General features: G+C 34.0%; 2 protein-coding genes across 2 annotated transcripts; both read right to left on the bottom strand.

Annotated features, from left to right (window-relative positions):
- Positions 1-314: 314 nt before the first annotated feature.
- LOC143535465 (uncharacterized) lies at positions 315-4,665 on the bottom strand. Its single transcript, XM_077029706.1, has 4 exons — positions 4,621-4,665; positions 3,469-3,885; positions 1,596-1,927; positions 315-539 (listed from the first exon to the last, which is right to left on the bottom strand). Exons 2-4 carry the CDS (start codon positions 3,716-3,718, stop codon positions 324-326), a joined length of 798 nt encoding a protein of 265 aa, XP_076885821.1. The 5' UTR covers positions 3,719-3,885; positions 4,621-4,665; the 3' UTR covers positions 315-323.
- Positions 4,666-14,978: 10,313 nt separating this feature from the next.
- LOC143535463 (plant UBX domain-containing protein 10-like) lies at positions 14,979-16,846 on the bottom strand. Its single transcript, XM_077029705.1, has 4 exons — positions 16,106-16,846; positions 15,643-15,813; positions 15,390-15,461; positions 14,979-15,318 (listed from the first exon to the last, which is right to left on the bottom strand). Exons 1-4 carry the CDS (start codon positions 16,628-16,630, stop codon positions 15,088-15,090), a joined length of 999 nt encoding a protein of 332 aa, XP_076885820.1. The 5' UTR covers positions 16,631-16,846; the 3' UTR covers positions 14,979-15,087.
- Between the last annotated feature and the right edge of the window lie 4,911 nt (positions 16,847-21,757).

The following is a 21,757-nucleotide window of genomic DNA, read 5'->3' as shown; positions in this document are numbered from 1 at the left end:
TTTTTCAAAAAGATAATGAGCAGGACAAACCATGAAACCGTTAGAGTGACCCGAGTCCATTTAGACTAAACCCAAACCATTTGTCATTCAGAAATTCAAACCCTAACTAGTGCAAGTTTTAAAGCTACTCTAAATGTGTGTGTATACATACAATTAAACTTGAAGAAAAACAAAATTGGTGTCTTTTTGGTTGTATAAAAATTCCAACTTTGGTTCAAGAAAGCAACTAATCACTAACAAGCATCTTCTTTCATATTCATACCTACAACAAATGGGTATTTTGAAATCTAGCAATAAATTGTCCCGCAAATACATATCAACGCTCATTGTTCGGTTATTGTAGCCGATGGTAAAAACCGCATAAGGAAACTAGAAAGAGACCAAATACAAATCACCCCCAGACATTGAAGAACATTCAAAAGCATACCCAATGAAGTATTAATAGCCAAATTATGCGGTGTTGATTCCGCCCCTCTGACTGTGAAAGAAAGTGCGGTCACAAGTTGAGCTGCCCGATTGAGTTGGTGCAATCTATACACCTGCAAAGGAAATAATCAGATGTGACAATTTTGACCTGTTTATTTTATATGAATGGGTCTATTTGGATTATGTTTTCATCTTTGACGAGTCAAATAAGTAAAAAATTTTCAGTAAATTAGATTAGTATCGGGCTTATGTGAATTTTGTAATCAACTATTCATATTTACTATTTGTAACAAATTTAAATAATTTGTATTCATATTTAACACAAAGTATTTATAGAAAAGTTAAAAGCTTCGGGCAAAAAGCGTATCGGGACTTCAAAAAAACTTGTTTTGAACCGAATCCATTACCTAATCCACCCAGCCCCTCCATTTTATATAAGCAAATATAATAATTTCAATCATATTTGACACTAATTATTAAATAAAGACTTAAAAGATCCTGATGGAACCCAACCCCTTTCGCCCATAAAAAGTTACTCAAACCCATTTTAACCCATACTCTAACAACAATACACCATTTTATTGAAATAATAGAACTTCTATAATTGTATGAACCAGTTACAATTTTGTAAAAACTAAAAATCTTGAACAAAATTACAGCCCGCGAGACCTGCTCATTTTCTAGGGTGCATGAGTCGGTTTGGGTCGAATTTGGGCTCAAACTGAACCGAAAACTGAAATATCAGTTTTTGAGTTTTTGAAAACTGTTTGTTTTCGGGTTTTGTTTTTTCAGTTTTCGGTTTGGGTTTGGTGCAGTTTCAGTTTTGCCACTCGGGCTTGAAATTTTTGGCCCAAAATAATCAATTTGGGTCTAAATCTTTTTATAATTAATATTAACATTTTTTAATAATTTGGGCTAAAATATTTGGGTTACACTATTTATAAATTATGTAAAAATCAAAATAAAAAAATGTAAATCCATAATTCGGTTCGGTTTCAATTACATGAAAACCCGTAACTGAACCGGAAGTTCGGCTTCTACGAAAACATAAAACGAAACCATGGTTTTTTGTTTGCGTTCGGTTATTTAGGTTTCATGGTCACCCCTATCATTTTCTCATCCCGACAAATAAAAAATCGTAAGAGTAAATTCATAGATCTGTGAATTACTTGAAAGATAACAGGAATAAGGAGCCAAGAAGGTGACTTGATGTATCGTGCATACTGCTCAAACGCAAACTGCACAACAATGCCAACAAGATACGGTGCAAGTGTAGCGGAAGCTGCTGGGCCGGTCCACGGCCAAACAAGGCCCATTGTGACCATAGGGATCACTAGACTAAGAACCAATGCAGCCACTGATGTGATGCGGTAAACCAGTTGAGGTGAAGGAATTGGGCTTTTTTTGGCATTAACTGGCCCACGCAAATGGTCTACTATGAATAAGAACATGCCTACCCCACAGTAGAAAAGAGCTTCTGTGAAGAATAATATGAGGAAATCTGCAAATAATAAAGATGTGTATGAATAATGTAATCAAATATTCAAATGGGCTTAAATTGTAGCGGTGGCAACCCGTTTAGCTAAATGGATCAATTTGGGTTATATATATATATATATATATATATAGGGTAAGGATTCTAAGAGAACCCTTTGCAAATTGAGAACTTTGAGAACCATTTTGGACCACTAAAAAAACCTCTAAAAATATTTAAAAAAATTATAAAACAAAAAAAAAACAGAAAATTTTAAAAAAGTAAAAAAAACTAAAATTCTTATATTTCATTCCGGTTTCTTAAAAAAATAAAAAATAGAAAAAAACACAAAAATTTTTTTTAATTAATTCGTATTATACCTATACACGTGTATAATTCCATTTAATCTCTAGTTACGTAATGTACGCATATGCACATTACCATTTCCCTTAAATTATATATATATGTGTGTATAAAAAAACATGGGTGTACATATATGTACATATTATACATATATTTATAATTTTGCTAAAACCAAGAAATTTTATTTTGTTTTTTTTATGAAACCGGAATGAAATATAAGAATTTTGGTTTTTTTACTTTTTTTGTTTTTGTGTTTTTTTCTGTTTTAAGATTTTTTTTATTTTGGGGTTTTTTGTGGTCCAAAATGGTTCTCAATTCCCAAAAGGTTCTCTCATGATCCTGATCCTATACACACACACACTAATTCTAAATGGCATATTTGACCTATTTGGTTGAATTGGTCAATTTGGGTTTATGTTACTTTTATCCAAATCGGGTCAACTAAAAAGAGAACATGTCAAACAGGTCGAATGGGATTAAAATCTCTCGAAAAGTGTATTACCTCTTGAATCCTTTTTTTTAAATTTCAGGTTATTATTGTTATAGCATAAGTTTGAAATCATATTTAACAAATTAATTATCCATTAAAGAGACGGAAGCATTGACAAAAAAAAATTGTCTGCAGGTTAACCAACCAGGTCATAACCTGTAATGAAAAAAATTACTCATTTTGAGTCTTTGACCCATATCCAATATGAATCTTGCGACATCTACTAAAAAGAAATAAAAAAGATTTTAAAAAAACTACTTGCTTTATTGAAAGATCTTAAATCATAAGTAACAAAGTATTTATAAATTTTATAAAATGAACAAAAATTAGTATTGGAAGATCAGATGGTTTTGACCCACATAACAAATTACTTGTTTTGACTACGACTCATTTTAACCCAAATCCATTATGAATATCGCAACTACTAAAAAGGAAAAAAAAGGTTTACAAAAACTACTACTTTTATTAAATAATTAAAATATCATGCATATTGCTTTAAATATTTAGTTTCTGTAACCACATTTAGTTAATAACGTATTTACAATTTTTAAAAATAAACAAGAAGAACCATTTGCAGGTCAGGTTGTTTGCCCACATAACAAATTACCCATTTTGACCAGGGCCCATTTTGACGTTTTACCCAACCCACCAATTGTGCCACCTCAATTAACAATCCGCAGAGCTAAAACAAATAACAGGTGCTCAAAAACCATACCTGTCAATAACGAGTCCTCAAAAACAGACGAGAGAATTTTTCGCATATAAAGTGACGGGAAAATAAACGAGGCTACAAGAACACAGGGACCCACAAACCATAAAAGATTGGTTTGATTAGTAATGGTGATTGTAGGCACAATACTTTCGGGCTCTTTTTTGTACGGTTGATTATAAAACGAAATAAAACCGGGCCTCCCTCTGCTAATTTCAGCAGTTTCAATTCTTTTGGGTGCCACGTCATCTTGCATTAGAATATCATCATCAATGTCGTCTTCTTCTTGGTCCGTATTATTATCATCTGATTCTATCTCACTGTCTGAGACTGAATCATTAATGGATGAAAAGAATATAAATCGGCTTTTTGGGAGAATTTGGTTTGTATTCAATCTTCTGTGTAGCGAACATCTTGTATTAACTGTAGAAGCATAATATTTGGCCCAATTAGTTATCATGGTTTGATTCAGTTAGTTTCTAATGGGTCAAATGTGTTAAAATAGAAATAGATGGCTAAAGATGATACTAGTCGTGCTAAAATGTATTGCTAATGACTGCAACAAAATCACTTAACTGAAACATATTATTCTTTGTGAATAATATAAATTTTATAATCACGATTAACACAAATTATTAACAAAAAAATGTTCATAAAGTGGCCTAAAAGTGTTTTTGGTTAACAAACAACACCAATTTAGACCCATACAAAAACTTGCCTCTTTTGACCTATAACTCAACAAGGGTTGTTCAAAAAGCTCATGGCTCGTGGCTTGAAACCGGCTCATTGGTAAATGAGGCGAGTCGGCTCGGCTTATTTTAGTTCATTGATCATGCATTATGTGTATGTAAAAATGCTACTTTTTCCTTTATATATATGTGCGTGTACATATATATGTGTGTGTACATATATATGTGTGTGTATGTATCAATGTGTAAAAACATAAAAGTAAATCTAATAAAAAATAATAAATAAAAAAAGAGCTGGCTCAAGCTCAATAGTTTAGCTCGCATAGATAAATGAGCCCAACCTGGCCCGGCTCATTTACAACCCTATAACCAAACAAAAGCAAAATGTTTAATCTTGAATATTTTGAATGGTTATTAAATTTTTTTATTTACATTATATACAGAATCAATTAACAAGTTACAAACGCACCTCCGATTTTCAGCTGTCTACTGTCATGTAATCTTGGAGGTAAGCTGACCTGAGAAAAGAAGTTGCTGAATTACAGATGGAAAACGAATAAATAACTAGGGGAAAATAGCAACAAGTCATGAGGGTGGCGCACATTTGACCAAATTACCTATAAAGTGAGAAGTTTTTTAATCAACATATGGCACACACAGAGCAGAACATTCTACATTCTAATCTGTTGCCTCGTTTGAATTATATGCCCAAATAAATGCGCGGGCACAAACACACACACACTTATATAGGTTAGAATCAAATACAGACAACTTTTAAGGTGCGAAGTGTATGAAGCACTAGGGTAATTATGCTAACACAAGAGTAAATTATTACGCTATAGTTATAATAATTATTCTAGTTCATTTTGTTGCAGTGTGAGTATTATTATTATTATTATTATTATTATTATTATTATGCCACTGTGTTGTTCAGGTAACGAGCCTAAGCCCACCCTGGTTCTGCTCGGCTTGACTCATTTACAAACCTATAATAAATGACGAAAGTGCATACACACGCGCGTAATATTAAATGATTTTTTACAATAAAAGCGAAGATATTATATTTATAACAGAAGCCAGCATTCTTTAATTACCACACGTATTAATATACTTATGTCATTATGCTTATACGTGTGCATTTGGATTAGCAAACCAAATGCATTTGTGTTCTCCTTAATTATTAGAAATATAAAACGCGATCCAAAAATAATTTGAAAACTGCAGTGCAGTAGTCCCAAATGGAAACAAGCAAATATCAAAACCAACGACGGTTACCACCTACAATATTATGCACATAAATAAACTAACAAATATAACACCTTATTGCAATTGCGCCACAAAGCCTTAAAACAACAAAATTGAACAAAAAACATGATCATGGATGGTATACCTTACATCAAAGACTAGAACTTTGACTTCAAGAATGCTAATAGCCTTAACAAATCTAGCTAAACATAAAGAACAAAAGTAATTAAGTGACTTCAGATTTGTGTTTGTTGGTGAAAAGTAAAAAAGATTATGACTTTGACTTTTGGGAACAAAATAATAAACCCTAATTGTATGTAAAATTAATAAAAACTAATCCTGCAGTTAAAGGTATCATCAAATCAATTGAGATATTACAATACAAACCTAAAAAATCAGAACCCACAAAACAAAAAGTTATGTGAGTTGAGTTGAGTGACTTAAACAACATGTTATAGGAAGGAATAACTAAACCCTAACTATGAAATGAAATTGGTACTCAAGCCAGGACTAACTAATTTAATAGATAGATAGATTATAAGAAGGTGTGTACCTTTTTTGTGTGGTGGAATGAAGAAGTAGAGACACAAGAGATTGAACCAATTTTGAGTGTCATTCTTCAAATGAAATGAAAGTTTAGAGGAAACCCATGTGAAAGAATCCGAATTTGGAGAAACCCATGACAGATTATTAATCGATGGATGGTTTTTCAAGAAATCCAAGTGAGTGAGGTGGGTGTGGTTTGCTAGAGCCTATATTATATTATAGTTATAGATTATAGATAGGAATAGGAGGAGGAGGAGGAGGAGGAGGAGGAGGAGGAGGAGGATTGCATTGCAGTCAAAAGTCAAAATGTTTGCGGCAAATTCAAGACTGGTATGAGAACAAATTTATTTTTAAAAATAATTTATTTCAAAGTATACTTTGGTTAAACTCTTCGTGAGGTACTTGAGAATAGATTGATGACCGTCGTTTGAGTAATGCAAAAACCTAATTAACCTAAGCAGCTAGGGTAAGTCAGGTATCGTATCCACCAGGAGTATGTGGTCAGTGTGAAGTGAAATCAATTTCTAAACTTATGAAGTAATTCAATTAAAGTGCTGATCACACTAGCAATTGGTTTATATATTGTAACAAGCAAGCAAGTAATCACGTGTTCAATCAATTAACAAAGACAAATCACACCCGGGAATCCAAGTAATTAACCTAACAGCAAACTCATGCAACTTAACAGATTAACAATCACTGATTAACACTAATTGACTAACTAGACAAACCTTAGGCATCAACGCTTACTAACACACGCCACTGGTTATCAAACAGTCCCTGCCAGTGTGACTCAACTAAGGGAAAGCGTATGCTTCATCACATTCAACTAGTCAAAACAATCCTATAAGCAATTATCATAGCAACTGGCACAATAATCGTTCTGATCGAAATAAACCCAAACCGACTGAGTGCACAATAATACTAGACATCAATACTCATAGATTAATCAAAGATCATTACAATCAATTCATTCTAAATACATGAGAAAAACTGAAAGATACAATAATCTACATCCCGGGTATGACTCGAAGAAACTAGCCACGCATCGGCATCTCTCGGGCCTCGGTTATGATCTAGTAGGCCATGTAGGACACTTAGAGATGATTGGGGATGATCGGGACTTGCTCTTCTGCTCTGGAAATCACCTGGAAGGTGAAGAAGTGCGTCTGGGGTCGTCAAGAACGTAATATAAAACAAACCCTAACTTTCACGATTCTGGGGACCATCGCGTAGCTCGATGGCCTCCTCTCCTGGTCCATTGCGCTACGAGATGGATCAAAGTCAACGTAGGAACTTACAGGGCATCGCGTAGCGCGATGCCCCACCTTCAACACCCATCGCGCTACGCGATGGGTCTCTTTTCTCAGCAACGTTGTTTAACTGCCTCGGTAAGCATTATGGACATCCCGGGTCGTCATTCCATGCTCATACAGGTCCAAATTAAGCGCGTTAAGTATCTGTGACCTGAAACACAATATACATGTATGAAGTACCAAAGTTTCTAAAATAAACGAGTAAAACAAATACGTTAACCCAAATAAATATGTACAAATAAACCGAACATCATAGATCGGCATGCTAAAAGCTTAATCTGAGACGAGTTTAAACGTGCTTAAGTAATGAGGTCAAGCTTGGGCCTAATATTAAACTTGAGCTAAGCGAGTCTGTGCTTTTCACTCATTAAAATTGAGCTGACTCATGAGCTTGCTATTAATGTAACGGATTCTTTTTTACATATTTTCTCTTTCTAAGCTTATAAATTACGGATTTCGTCAAACCTAAAAATCAAATTAAAGAGTTGTAGATATGATATTGGTTAACGAATCAAATAACTATATTTAAAGAGATTTTGATATAGTTAGAAATACAAACGGTATTTTATATATAACTAAGTGATAAATGTTAGGTCAGTTAATGTTGTTACATTCCTCATAGTATTATTAAATAATTTTGTATAAAATGAGATGGGATTCGATAAAAATGAGGATGCAAATATCTATGGTTATAACTCTTATGCTATATAACTATGTTGTGACAATTTCTAGGCATCTAATCTTAGATGCTTAGATGCGTGATGGATCAAAAATATGCCTGCTTTTATGCATTAACAAAATTTGGATGTGGCTTTGTTACACAACTAAACTTATATGTGAAACTTTCTGAAACTACACTCTTCTATATAAAAATCTCATAAAAATTGATTCACCTCCTAAATACAAAACATAAAATAAAATATACAAGATTACAATTTTTGTCTTTTTAAATATTCTAAATAATGAGCGGGTCCCCTTTCGAAAACGACAAGCATTCGCATCGGTTTTATTTGGATATTCGCAACAGTTTTAGTCTTTTACGCATGTAAGTTTAGACTTGTAAAAATGTCATAATTACTTCCGTCAATGTAAAAGATATTTAAGTTTTATAGCTAAACTAACACACTCAACTGTGGTAAGTACCTTATTTAAGTTTCAACGATTATTTCTAATCAACAATTGATATACGATCAATCAATTTTACACATTAAATTTTAATTATTAAGTATATGCATTTTAGATCAGCAAAGTTGGCCAAACAAAAAAAAAAGAAATTGTCTATTAGAACACAATGTCAAGGGAAGACAATGTAGGACGGCAGAAACAACGAATGTGAAATTAATGGAGATGAATCATGCAACAAAAAAGACAAAGATATTATTAACTAATTCAAACAAAATATGTAGTTTTGACTGATTTCACGTCTAACTTACGTCTCTAAGAGCTACGTATTTGTCTCCGAGGGACACATTCTCATGGAAAGGCGTCTCTTACCTATTTTAGAGGTTGATTATTGAAATCCTTCAATGTGCATGCATAGGTAGTTTATCGAGTTTTTTTTACCAAAATGGGTTGGGAGGAAAAACTATTTATCAAAATGGGTATTTTAAAAAATATTTATCAAAATAGGTTTTTTTTAAGGTAAAGTCAATTTTCTCACATGTTAATATTATTTCTCTTAAGAAAATTTATTTAAAAAAAAAACATAGACCAAAAAAATGAGCTGAAAATAATAAATCTTACATTTATATTTTTCTCTATTTTTTTTTCTTTCACAACTACTAGAATATGTTTTGAAAACTGTTTTTTAAATTTATATTTTTATTTATTTTACAAAACTCATTTAAATGAAAGTTGTATATTTTTTGATATTAAGTTTGACGGGTGTTGTTATCGTAACCGATAACTAACCAAACTGATTTCAAATGAACATTGACACAACATTCTCAGAACCGATGCCTTTTTTCTAATAAACCTTTATTACTTATTTTAGCAAGTTTATTTGTTTTTATAATTATTAAACAATTTTATTGTTTGGTTATTATCGATAATTATGGATAATTGTTTTTTCTTTCAATCGACTCATTGTCAATTTTATTTATTTGTTTTTTTTGTAATTTTTTAGCTTCTATCTTTTATTTTATTTTTATTAATCATCCTTTTACTCATTTTATTTGATTGTTATCTATAACTATGAGTAGTTGATTAGGTTTTTTCGATATTTTAATTTTATGTACGTGTTCATTTTCTTTTCTTTATTTTAGTGTTTTTTATATCAACTTCTATTTCTCTATGATGATAAGATGAAAACAATCCAACCTTACGTACACTTAAATAATTATTTATTCGGTAAAAGAATGAAAAAAAGGCGATATATGATTTTAGTTTTGATGATGAATGCGAAAATTTCATTTTGTGCCACTTAAATAAGAAAAATAATGGTGCTGGAACACACTATAAAAGAATGCTAAAAACTTGAAAAATTGACATTTATAAAAAAAGAAAAAAAAGTTTTTAAATAAAAATTAAATTTTATTAATTTCCAGTTAGATTTTGTTCTCTATGGTTTTTAAATAGTAAATTTTAATTGAATACTTTCTTAACCAATAAATTTAAGAGTGAGAAAAGATAAGTTTACCAAAAGAACCTAATTTGGTAAATATTTTCAAAATCACCTATTTTGGTAAATACTTTTCCTCTCAACCTATTTTGGTAAAAAAAACTCAGTTTATCGAAGTATACTATCTAGTGTGTCGCTAAGAAAAACAGAGCGCCATATTTACTTTTTATGTGCGTGCACGCATGTGATAAAAGTTATAATTTTAATATTTTAAATCAATTAACATGTATTTAGCATAACAATATTTATTTTAAATTAAGGTACTCTTTAATCGCACAACAGGTATAGAATGATGAGACATGGCCCATCACCATCTCTGTGAATATACGAGCTGATCTTTTAAAATAATAATAATAACTTAATATTACATAACTACATCTCAAAACATATATTTCAGACCTCAATGTCGTCAATATCTTGTTACTTGCTTAATTAGCGGTGAGCATATTCAAACGTAAATGATAACACGAATATGGCGTGTCTAGCTTGCACCAAATAGAAGCACCGTCACATGCATCAATAGGGGCCTCATATTAAACGAAAACACGATAGGAACTTAACGAGAAATTAATGGATTTGGACTTGCCTAAACAGGTTCTGGTCGAACCCTCAAACATGTTTAGCTAGTTAGGTCGTATTCGGGTCAACTTGACGGGTTTACCCATTTACCTCGTTATTTTTCGAATCTAGAAAAAGAATATTTGTGTTATAACTCAAACTGAATTAGTATTTTATATGAAAAATATAAAAGATAAAAAAAATGAGATACAATTTTAGTTATAACACATTAACACCTTAACTTTTTAGAAGTCTTAGTATAAATAAAAAAATAAATAAATAGAACACGTCAAACCAGCGAACATGACCCAATTAACAACTATAGGTAAATTAACACCATAAATAGTAATTAGTAATAAACATCTTTGGCATATAAACGAAATGAATGAACACGAACGAGGCATATTCATATTTGTTCATTTAACTTTAACCAACAAACGATTGAATGCAAACGATGAAAGGAACGGGGTTTTCTTGTTCATGTTATCTCATTAAGAAAAAAACTTGTTTGCGCTCATTTATGTTCTTCCTAACGGTATAAACAAATGGTAATGAATGCAAACAAACAAAACCGAACACAAATGAACTAACATAATGGGGGCGACCACCAATTTTAAAAGTAAACATGAACATAAATCTATCGAGCTAAAACTAGACAAATTATAATGAGTGATATTTTTATCTTCTTACAACCAGACTAAATGGGTATGAACCTAAAATATTTAAAAGCAAGCTTAAACAAACTTCTTAAACAAAGTAAATTGACAAACCTAAACTAGTGGTCATGATCACACGACATTTAAACATGCCCGTTCGTTTAACTAAATGAACGAAATATGCTATTCATGTACTTTCATCTGTTAAATAAACAAACTTCTTGTCAAAGAGTTCATGAATGGTTCACTAAACATTGGCTTCAATGTAACAAATATTAAGCAGCCTACATGATCTTAGCCGTCTTCAAAACCATGACCATTTTCCGATAGGACCATATCGACCCAACAAAGTCCAGACCCGTGTCCACGAGCCATACTAAAAACTCTTTCCTTATTCTTTTCAACTCATGTTTGTGATCTAAGTTCATAAAGTAGATGGCACGTTGCCACAAACGGACTGGTATGACCATTCCATGTAACATGGTCAACAGCGGTTTGACTGAGCCCTTGAAGCTGAAAACATAGAGTGAGCATAGCACTTGAACCGTCTTGATGTAAAGAGCAACGAGTAGAGGTCCACCGATCCACAATGGGCTCAGTTCGATTGCGACTTGGGCTCCATATTTCATGTTCACGGTTAAAAACAGGGGAATGTTGCAAATAAAGCCTCAATATTAGATCTCAAGGAGCCAGATATCATTTCATGGATTAGAGATGACAAGATTGTCGGGTCGGGTAACAGGTCAAACCGAGTTTGTCATTTTTCAGAGTCCACATTGGCCTACAAACTTTTTATTTTTTTATTGCTATTTTTAGGGTTGTTTGGATCATTTTTCATAGGGTCATTTAGGTCATTTTTCATAGGGTCGGTAGGGGTCCCAATAATGAGTCATCCAAAGTGTATTTTTAATGCATAAAACCATCTAAATCTTTTGTTATAAAATATTTAGATAATATAGATCTATAATCATGTTTGATACATGAAACAATTAAAAATTCATATTAAAAATATAAATAGTGTTTCTGGTCAACCTAACCCGTAAAAAAAATCAACTCTTTTTTTAGGAACATATTAGACAAGAGATTACTTAAAATATAATTGCAGGGATCTTTAAGTTGGACCAAATCAACTTCCAAATCCTGTGTTTGTGATCGGTTTATACTCTTCTATTAAGGATGTTTCATCTTGATGTTGTGAAGCCAGGGGCAAAGCCGTCAACCAATGTTTAAACAAGCCATTAATGGCTACACACCCTTCTGTTACACGCGATGAAGTTTTTCTATAGTCGCACGCGATGCACGAAAGTTGACCGGATTCTTCCTGGACTTTGACCCTCGGACTCGGTTTTTATATCCATCACTATGCACACAACCTTTAAAGGATGCTATTTTTAAATATTTATAATTTGATCCATTGATAAGAGGGGACTTCCCACTGTTTAGAAATTAATAAAGCAAGTATTTTTTGAGAAGTGAACCTCAATGAAACACAAGCGAAAACCACCTAAGACCATCTTCAATAGGATGTTTTTAGAGATTTTTGGAAGAGATAGAAGATGAGTTGGAGGAGGGAGATGGTGATCTGGAGGAGAGAGAGAGAGGTGTGAAATTCTTGTGCTTCAAGAATGTGTTTGTGAGATAGATGTGGAGAAAAGAGGAGAGAGAATGTGTTTGGTGGACCATGTGTCATTTGGCATAAAAAAAACATCACCAAAAATCACCCTATTGGTGATGCTCTAATCTCCAAAACGGAGAGAAGGGGCTGCCTACAACATTACATCAAAAACAAATTACACCACGACTTCCAATCCTTATCTTTACTATTTTGCCTATTACTAAACCATAAGAAAGTAAGCGTCTTTACATCCGCTACAATCTCTACCACCTTATCTCGTTTATTCTCAAAATTTTGCTTGTTTCTAGCTTTCCAAAACCTCCAACAACACGCAATGATCACCCCTCTCACAATCTCCTTCCAAAAAGTAGACAAACCATCCATATTATGCATCTCCATTACATCTTTTAAGCTAAAAGCAAAAAAATAGGTAAACCACACCATTTTAAAATACCTTCTCACACCCCACAAAAAATCCACACCCGGTAAACACATGATCCACCGACTCCTCCCCATCTTCACACAGAACACATAATGTGTTATCCGCATGAATATTCCTTCTCCTTAGTGCCAATTTTGTAGGAAGGCGATCCAACAAAGCTCTCCACATAAAAATGTTACATTTATCCGGTAACCACTTTCACCACTCGAACACTGCATCTCCATTATCCACATTAGTTCTGGTTAACCACCTTCCAACCGCATTAACAGAAAAACACCCATTTTTATCCCCGTTCCATCTCCAATCATCTACACACTTGATTAGCGATACCCGACGAATCACCTCCATCAACTCCTCCAATTCCTTTAGCTCGATCTCCGACTCCGGAGCCATCTTCCACGATCAATTCACCGAAGTAATCATATCCTCCCGATTTAAAATGTCAGAAACCAAACACATCTTTCAAACATGAGGTCTTGGGTTCGAAACCCGTATCACATGAATAAAGCAAGTTGATAAAGGATGTTATTTCAAAAGATTTATACCTTTTAATAAAATATTTTCCGATAGATAAAAAAAAAAGGGAAGCAGAAAATATTCTGTTAAAATGATTGTAGTTGATTTGTCGAGGGTTTAAAGATGATAAATAAATTGTTTACACTGCTTTCATAATCCTTTCTTTAATTGTTTACTAAACGTCTTGAAGAAGCCGTTTTAGAGGTAAAAATAAATTTTAAATTATTGTAGAAAGTGTAGATAGAGTGTCTAAAATCTAAATAATAAATAGGACATACAAACTACACGTATTTGGTGTTGGATCATTGTACTTGACATAAAAGAATATAAGTAGCATTAAACCTATAAAAGGGCAAGGAGGATAATGTAACGGAATGGTTAGGGCTTAGGATTCTATGCACTTAGCGGCCCACTGCAAAATATCTCGGATAGCGGAACCGATATTATCAACGCTATCGACTAGAGGTGTACAAAACCGGTTTTAAACCCAAACCGAACCGGTTTGGTCAACGGCTGGTCAAAACCGGTTTGGTTTATAAACCGGTTTAGACACAAGATAGGTCACCCTGATCACGTAGGTTCGGTTCGGTTTATAAACCGTTTAAGCCGGTTTTAAATCGGTTTTCTTCAAACCGGTTCGGTTTTAAAACCGGTTTGGTTAATCTTAAGGGGAACTGGTCCTAAAACTAGCGGTTTGGGTCGGTTTGGGAACGGGATTGGTGAAACCGGTTTTAAACCCAAACCGGTTCGGTTTGCCTAAAACCAGTCCCAAACCGGTCTTTTTTACACCTCTACTATCGACCCCTATTTGTAGAGGTGCACAAACCGGGTATTCTTATGAACCGGAACCGGGTATAGTCAACAAAAGTCAAAATCGGGTCCGGGTAGGAACCGGTTCCGGGTATAGTCGAGTATTTGACCGGGTTTTGACCGGTTCCGTCGGGTTTTTTTCAGGTTTCGGGTAGGGTACAGCCTGGTTTTGACCGAGTATTGGTGGAACCGGTTTCGGGTCGGTTCCGGTTCCGGTTCCGGTTCCAGTTTCAGAGGAAAACCCAAGACCCGGTTCATACCCGTGGGTAGGGTAGGATCGGGTCTGGTTCCGGGTAGGAACCGCCGGGTCGGGTCCGGACCCGGTTTTTTTGTGCACCTCTACCTATTTGACCGCTATTGTGATTCAACATAAGAAAAAGCCCATGACTTTAATTTGTTTAGTTAAGACAAGGCCGATATTCTTTACAGCCCAATAAATTCTGGGCCAACCAAGGAGTAATAAAAGAAACACAAGGACAAGGCTACAGGCCTACAGTTTTCTATGTTAAAGAAGCAACACAATACATATTAATAATCCATCTAAAAATAAAAACTTGAGTCTTGTTCGTGATTAAAGGTCTAGACACAACATTAAAACTATCGGGATCGTTATCAAACAAGCTCGATAAATAAAGTGGCTTCCTGATCAAATTCAGCATCTTTGAGACTCATTCTCATTTGATCAACCCCGTACACTTTTCTAGGAAAACTTGACACGAGCTGATAATTTCTACCTACTTCCGGTAGACTTAACGAGTCGATGTATTTGAAAATAGCCTCTATTTTGTCTCTTCGTGAGAAAACACGCTGCCTTCTTTCTCCATTTGGAAACCGTATTAAAACCTGTTGGAAAAACATCAAGTGCACGCGCTATAAGCAAAATGCGCACATAACTGATAACTTGTAATACAAACCTGGATATCTTGATTATTCTGGTTAGCATTTTCCTGATGTTGAGGTTTCTTTTTGGATTTCAATACTTTCTCCTAAAGCCAAAAAGAAAAAAAAAGGGTAATGTGTTAAAAAGAAAACAAGTTTATATGTAGTACTAAATGAGATGGGTATGGTTGAGGTCTGGTTAACATGCCCTCCCTACATAGAAGTTATGATCTCTATATATAGCGGCGGGGCCAGTAGAGTCGATTATTAAGATTTCATTAATCGAACCTGATCGGCTTGGAGAGATGCGGCATAAGCAGCATCTTGTTCTTGCCTCAACCGAATATCATCCCTTCTCTTTTCTTCTTTTGCGCGCCTGTTATCAAACGCCAATCCTTGCTCCTCGAGTGTTGTTTGTAGCGTTTCAAGTAGTTCTTCAGGGGTCACTGGCCCTTCCAACTAAAGAAAAGTAAGGTACTTAGTTAAAATGACTAGTCTAATAGTTTGAAAGTCGTCTAAAGTGCATACTTAATACTTAAATAATTTTAATTACCTTGTTCATAAAAGCATCAAGCTAACTTATTATTAAGTTCTCAATTATAAATTTTGAGGAAAATTGATTTGGTTTAACACAACGTGACCCATAAAGAGAATTAAATTATTGTTTGACTTGTTATCTAACTTATCTTAACCTAAAGAAAGACAACTAGAAGTATAGATATCAAGTTTTTGGTTCATGGTTCTAACGTACCTTTTGAACCACGACTAAGCTACTGTCCGAACCACGAGCCACAATGGCACAATAAGGAAACATGGTTGGCCGAACAGTTGCGGCCAAATGCAAACCCTCACCATTATTGGCAAGCCCGCCCCACGACATAAAATTTGCATCAAGAAACTCCACCACCACCTCGGAACACAACGTACCCTTGCAAAAAGGTGGTGTAAACGGGTGGTCAGGTGAGTGCAAGTACAAGAAAACAAACTTGTGTTCGTTTTGAGCCATGTTTAAAACCTCTTCGAATCTACACGCATAGAAGAACGGATGCGTGCCACCAAATCGTTGCTCAAAACCGGCTAGGAAATCCCAATTGGGTTGGAAATTATCAGGAATGGACTGGTGATGGTTGCGGAGGGGAACACTTGGTGGTGGAAACCGATGGTTAACCACGGCTATCCCTTGATCCACGGCTCTTGAAATGGTTCGTGGGAGGTTAACCACTCTGCGCACTAGTCTAGTGCATGAGGTTTCCAACATGTCAAGTGGGTTAGACATTTTTGGCTAGCTTGAGCCATGGTGTGTGGTAGGACTAGAACCATATGTAGTGATTCATTGAGTGATTGAAACAAAAATCAAAAGTAACTTGGAATCCAATGTGGTAAAGTATGTTACTTTTTGACAATTTTGATCAATTAGAAATAGTTTGTCATCGTTATTGATATGAAGTTTTGTTCTTTAATTGAACTTTAAACAAAGTGGATATTATCAATTATGATTGTTTTTATGGGGACATCTAAAAATGATTCCTTTTTGCAAGAGCCTTATCTTTTGTATAAATGGGGTACCAAGATTTGATCAATCAAATTGGACTAGGTGAGGATACCCTATAACCAATAAAACCGCACCGCAACAACTAAATCAAATTAACAACAGGCATTCAATTTTGTTCTGGTCATTTGGTTTTTAAGAAAAAATAAATTAAATTTTGGTTTCGGTTATATTTTATTCCTTCCTTGTGTTGCATCAAACCAGACTTTGCAACAAAACCATCCCGAACCTCACAAAACTATAAATTATATAAATAAAAGTTAATGTTAAGTATAATATATAATGTTGGAGAAAGAAACATGTGATAATAAATGTATAATTGGTTAATAAAAGTTTTATGTTTAACACAATGTTTTAAAAACCAGTATTTTATTCATACCAGATTTTTAAAAAATAGTACAGTCAGTTGTATCAGGAGGTTCAACCGAGTTAAATAATTTACAATAAAATTCTATAAACTTAAATTTCAACTAAAAAATAGCTCAAAAGTACACGACTCAATAATAAAAATATTTTAAAAGCTAATTCATAATAAAAAATAATACAAAAGCACTTGATTTTCAAACAAAGTTTTTTTAAAAATAAAAGTGTGCAATATGTTTATGACATCGTTTACTGGTTTACTCATTTTAATTTTATCCGCTAGGTTAAAAGTCATTTTTTTAAAAAATATGAGCCATAAAAAAATATCAAAAATTTATTGGGCATAAAACCGGTATTTTAAAAAAGAAAACGGCGTTTCGATCCTCTAGCAAACTGCCTAAAAATTGCGGGCTCTAAATACCGGCTACTTATTTGAAATCCGATATAACCGGTTCAACCGGCCGGTAAGAACCGGTATTTAAACACTGGTTTAACCTTCAACGTGTCAAGCCCAAATTTGTTAGTGGGCCTATTAATTTAGGCCCAAATATTTCAAACTTAAATGAAAAACCAAACCCGACTCATAAGTCATAACCTGACCAAAACCAATATAAATTAGTTCTCATGCACGGATAAACCAAAATTTCAGCTTTGGTTATGTATGAATCCAAAACTACACCCTAAATTACATAGCTTTCAACCTTGATCTTATTATCGTGATTTCAAATATAAGGGTAATTTATAAAACGTTTTTTTTTTCCGATAACAAGATTTAAAATGATGTAAAATTGTAAACACTTTACTAACAAGTTTTGAATCATTTCACTTGTTTTATTTATATATATATATTATTTATTTATTTTTCTTTTAAAGTGCTTTAAAAGTTAAAACATAATATAACTCAATCAATCAATGCTTAAACATATGAAGCAAAACAATTTTTTTTATGTGCATTACCGCACCGAGAATGTAATATTCACATCAATTATATCTTATTTTTCTTTATAACAACAAATATTAAAATCATATCAGCATGCGAAGAGGGGGCATATGCCGCCCTCTTTCCTCCACGTTAGCATGCTCGTCTTCTTTCCCTCCTTTCCTATGAAGCCTCTCTCTCTCTCTCTCTCTCACACACACACACACACACTTCCTTTTTGGTCGCGGATTTCACTCGTTTTCTCTTATCGTCACATCCTCTGCATCCATCGCCCCTCCCTGCTTCTCTTCCATGTGGTCCAAGAATGTGGGCAAACGCTCATGATGAGCATGGATGAGCATCCTCATCCTTAATGTGGGAACCAAAATTTCTTTGATAGCATGATGGTATTTGGGTGGAAAATCTTATGATTGATCATTATATTTTATGTAAATTGCTACAATCAAAACTGCTTTTAATCTTTTGACATTGGTTGATCTTGATTTGGACAAGATAGTCAAGATTGGCATGAGGTGTATAAATCAAGCCATCATAATATTCTAAAATTGAACATACATTTCTATGCTTTTCTATGCCAATCCTATTTAGAGGGTCAGAATTATCATATTCAATTAAGGTGCAATTTAGCTACATAATACAAGCCATTGATGCACTATTTAAATACATAAAAGCACATGTCACAATATCATCATATATTTTTTTAAATGATTATCCATTATGAAAACTTCCAATTTTAATATTGGCCCATGAACTAATTGAGCAGCCAGTTTTATGACTAATTAGGTTTTTAAAACACTGATTATAACAATATATTCTAGATTGCTGTATCCTAAACCTAAAAAGCAACTATGACACCTTCAAACCAAAAAATTTATATCAACTTGTATCTTGTGCATCAAAAGATGTACATTTCTTAGGATGTTGCAGAATCTTAAAACTAAAATATACCCTAGACACTTGATTTCACCGTAGTGTGAGAATCAATTCTACCAAAGGGAATGACACCTTTACAAAAAGTAACTATGAATGACACTTTTTTGAAAAGAATTGAGACCAAACAAAGAAGACTATAAGCACTATTGTCTACTGTTGCCATCTCCACTTTGGTGGGATGGTAAAGGCGTTGGCCTTTGGGTGAGAGGTCCAGGGTTCGATTCCTGGCAATGGTGGTATATTGTAAATAGTAGAAGGAAAGCATTAACATTAAAAAAAAAAAAAAAACTATTGTCTACTGTTAAAGCTTGATTGTTTCTCCGGAGAATAAACTTTTAAGTGCAAGGAAACTACTCAAGACTTGTGCATTATGCATTATATATTGTATAGTAGCTATTTTGTGCTTGTATTAGAAAAACAAGAAAAGATTAAAAAAGGATATTTAGCACTTGTCTTCTTTTCAGATAGTGGAATCCCACCGGCTCAAAGTAGTTTTTATAATATGCGGCATTATTTTATTCTTTCTTTCTTTTTATTACTGGCTTTCATTCTGATTTATCGAATAAGGAGAATCAGGGAAAAAAAGGATTATCTTATGTTCTTCTTTATTCTTTTTCTAATTTCGTTTTTGGAGCCCTCTTTCCCATACACAACGACGGTTCCAGGCAAGATTAATAGTTTATAGTCGACTCAATATCGGCGAAATCCCCCATTGAATCTCTTTAGAGGGTCTCACAGGCATCTCTCTTCGAGCGGCAGTGCAAGCTCGGATGGTGTTAGCGCTGGCAGAAAGTCCTGGATTAGTTTGTACCGGATCCAAACTTCTTTGTTCTTTCTAAGTCTTCGTCTTGCATAGAAGAACACAACTGTAAGATTTTGAATTTTGACAAAACAATGTAGTACAAGCATGCATGCACAAGGTACTACCATCATGTCACTACAAGAAAAAGCCTTATTAGCAGCGCCAAAAGTCGCCGCTAACTGTCACTGATATCGTCGCTAATACTATTAGTGGCGACGGGTCGTGCTGATAGGTCGCCGCTAATAACTCGTTGCTAATAATCAAATATCGCCGCTGATGGTTGTGCGTCGCCGCTAATAATATGCCGTCGCTAATAAATAGTTTCGCCGCTGATAATTATGTATTTAGCGGCGACAAATGTGGCCACTAATAGCCCTCGTTGCCGCTAATAGTAGCAAACATGCAGTCCAGCAACTGCTCAAATTTCTGTTTTTTGTCCTGTCCCGTTTTCCTGCATTCCATGATAATTTCAAGATTTTCGAAATCACACGATTCCAAAAATTTTCATACACATATATCACAAGGTAAAATATCGTCTAGATAATTAAGGTAAACACAAAAACAACCGTTTAAAACACAACAATCGTCTAGATAGTCCAAAATATTTTCATTCTTCATCATCCATGTCATCTTGGTCGAAAAGATCATCATTATTCCTTGATACCTTGTTCGATGAGGCCGAGGCATTATGTTATGAAATACGAGCTAGAAATTCCGGGTCGCTAAAAATTCTATCAAGTTGAGCCTATAAGTAAAAAGAATAATTAATTACCAACATGTATGGGTCAAAATTACCGAAACCAAATTACCAACATAGAAAATATATATATACTTTTACCGGTGTAAAGAATGGCCGTGGTGTCGGCTCCTTCTCACATTGATCCGTGACACTCGAAGATGTGGCTATAGAAGGTTTAGGCCCGATACCTCTTGTACAGCCGCGTCGAGTACCCAAATCCTTTTCAAATATTCCGACCACATTTGAAATCGGCTCATTAATTTCTTCAAATTCGCCTTCGCTATTAGGCTCTGTTTGCTCCTCGAACTCTCTCCTTAATTCATTCTATATTTTACAACAATATACAACAAATGATTAATATATTTGAAAAATATACTTTAATAAATATATTTAAAAATATACTTTAATAAATACATACGTATTGAAGCTCTACCATCTCACTATCAAAAGTGCCATCACGTCGACAATAAGCTTTCTTAAAAACTTTGAGCTCGTTCAGACGCTGTATAACACTAAATATTAGATCATACAATAAATGTATAATTTTTATATGTGTGTGTAAAAATATAAAGCAATACATTTTTGTAGCCATAGCTACTATAGAATTCCCCCCCCCCACCCGCGCGTTTGTGTATTGATGCTTTTGTCGATTCGCTTTGTTGACCGACGACCGGTTTTCATGTGACTCAGTCTTGAAAAGGTCGACAGCTTTCTTCCAATTTTCGTCACTCATCTTCTTGGGAGGTTTGCTCTTTGTTAAGTCTAAATAATGGCCTTTTGCTTTGCTTTTTCGATCTCTATATCGCTTTGAGATCACAAATTCAATGCCACCCTTTAGCATATTCTTTTGAGGATCTTGCTCTATCTCTTGCAAATTAAAGTATCCCTAGGAAGTAATTAAAAGAAATTAGTTAATTAAGTAAAAGACAAATAATTAAACGAAGAATATTTAAATTAAAAAATCACTTACACTAAGATGCTATTTCAAGGCATTTTTCTCCACTTCAGATACACTAGCCCAACTTTCCTAATCAAAGGCGATGTTCTTTCCCATGTATATTCTCACTTCACGAATGA

Source organism: Bidens hawaiensis, unplaced genomic scaffold, assembly GCF_021521415.1.
Source record: "Bidens hawaiensis isolate Kalapana, Puna unplaced genomic scaffold, B.hawaiensis_p1.1 tig00010474_1, whole genome shotgun sequence".
Taxonomy (NCBI): Eukaryota; Viridiplantae; Streptophyta; class Magnoliopsida; order Asterales; family Asteraceae; genus Bidens; species Bidens hawaiensis.
Note: the sequence above shows the minus strand (reverse complement) of the source record. Positions and strands in the feature narration are given on the sequence as shown.

Excerpts from the sequence above, each read along its gene's own strand:
- LOC143535463 (XM_077029705.1), bottom strand. The coding sequence starts at position 16,630 with ATGTCTAACCCACTTGACATGTTGGAAACCTCATGCACTAGACTAGTG. Across the intron at positions 15,462-15,642 it reads CATCTCTCCAAGCCGATCAG|GAGAAAGTATTGAAATCCAA; the intron begins GTTCGATTAATG and ends TTTTGGCTTTAG. Across the intron at positions 15,319-15,389 it reads AGAATAATCAAGATATCCAG|GTTTTAATACGGTTTCCAAA; the intron begins GTTTGTATTACA and ends TTTTTCCAACAG.
- LOC143535465 (XM_077029706.1), bottom strand. The coding sequence starts at position 3,718 with ATGCAAGATGACGTGGCACCCAAAAGAATTGAAACTGCTGAAATTAGC. Across the intron at positions 1,928-3,468 it reads TGAGGACTCGTTATTGACAG|ATTTCCTCATATTATTCTTC; the intron begins GTATGGTTTTTG and ends TATTATTTGCAG. Across the intron at positions 540-1,595 it reads TTATTCCTGTTATCTTTCAA|GTGTATAGATTGCACCAACT; the intron begins GTAATTCACAGA and ends TTTCCTTTGCAG.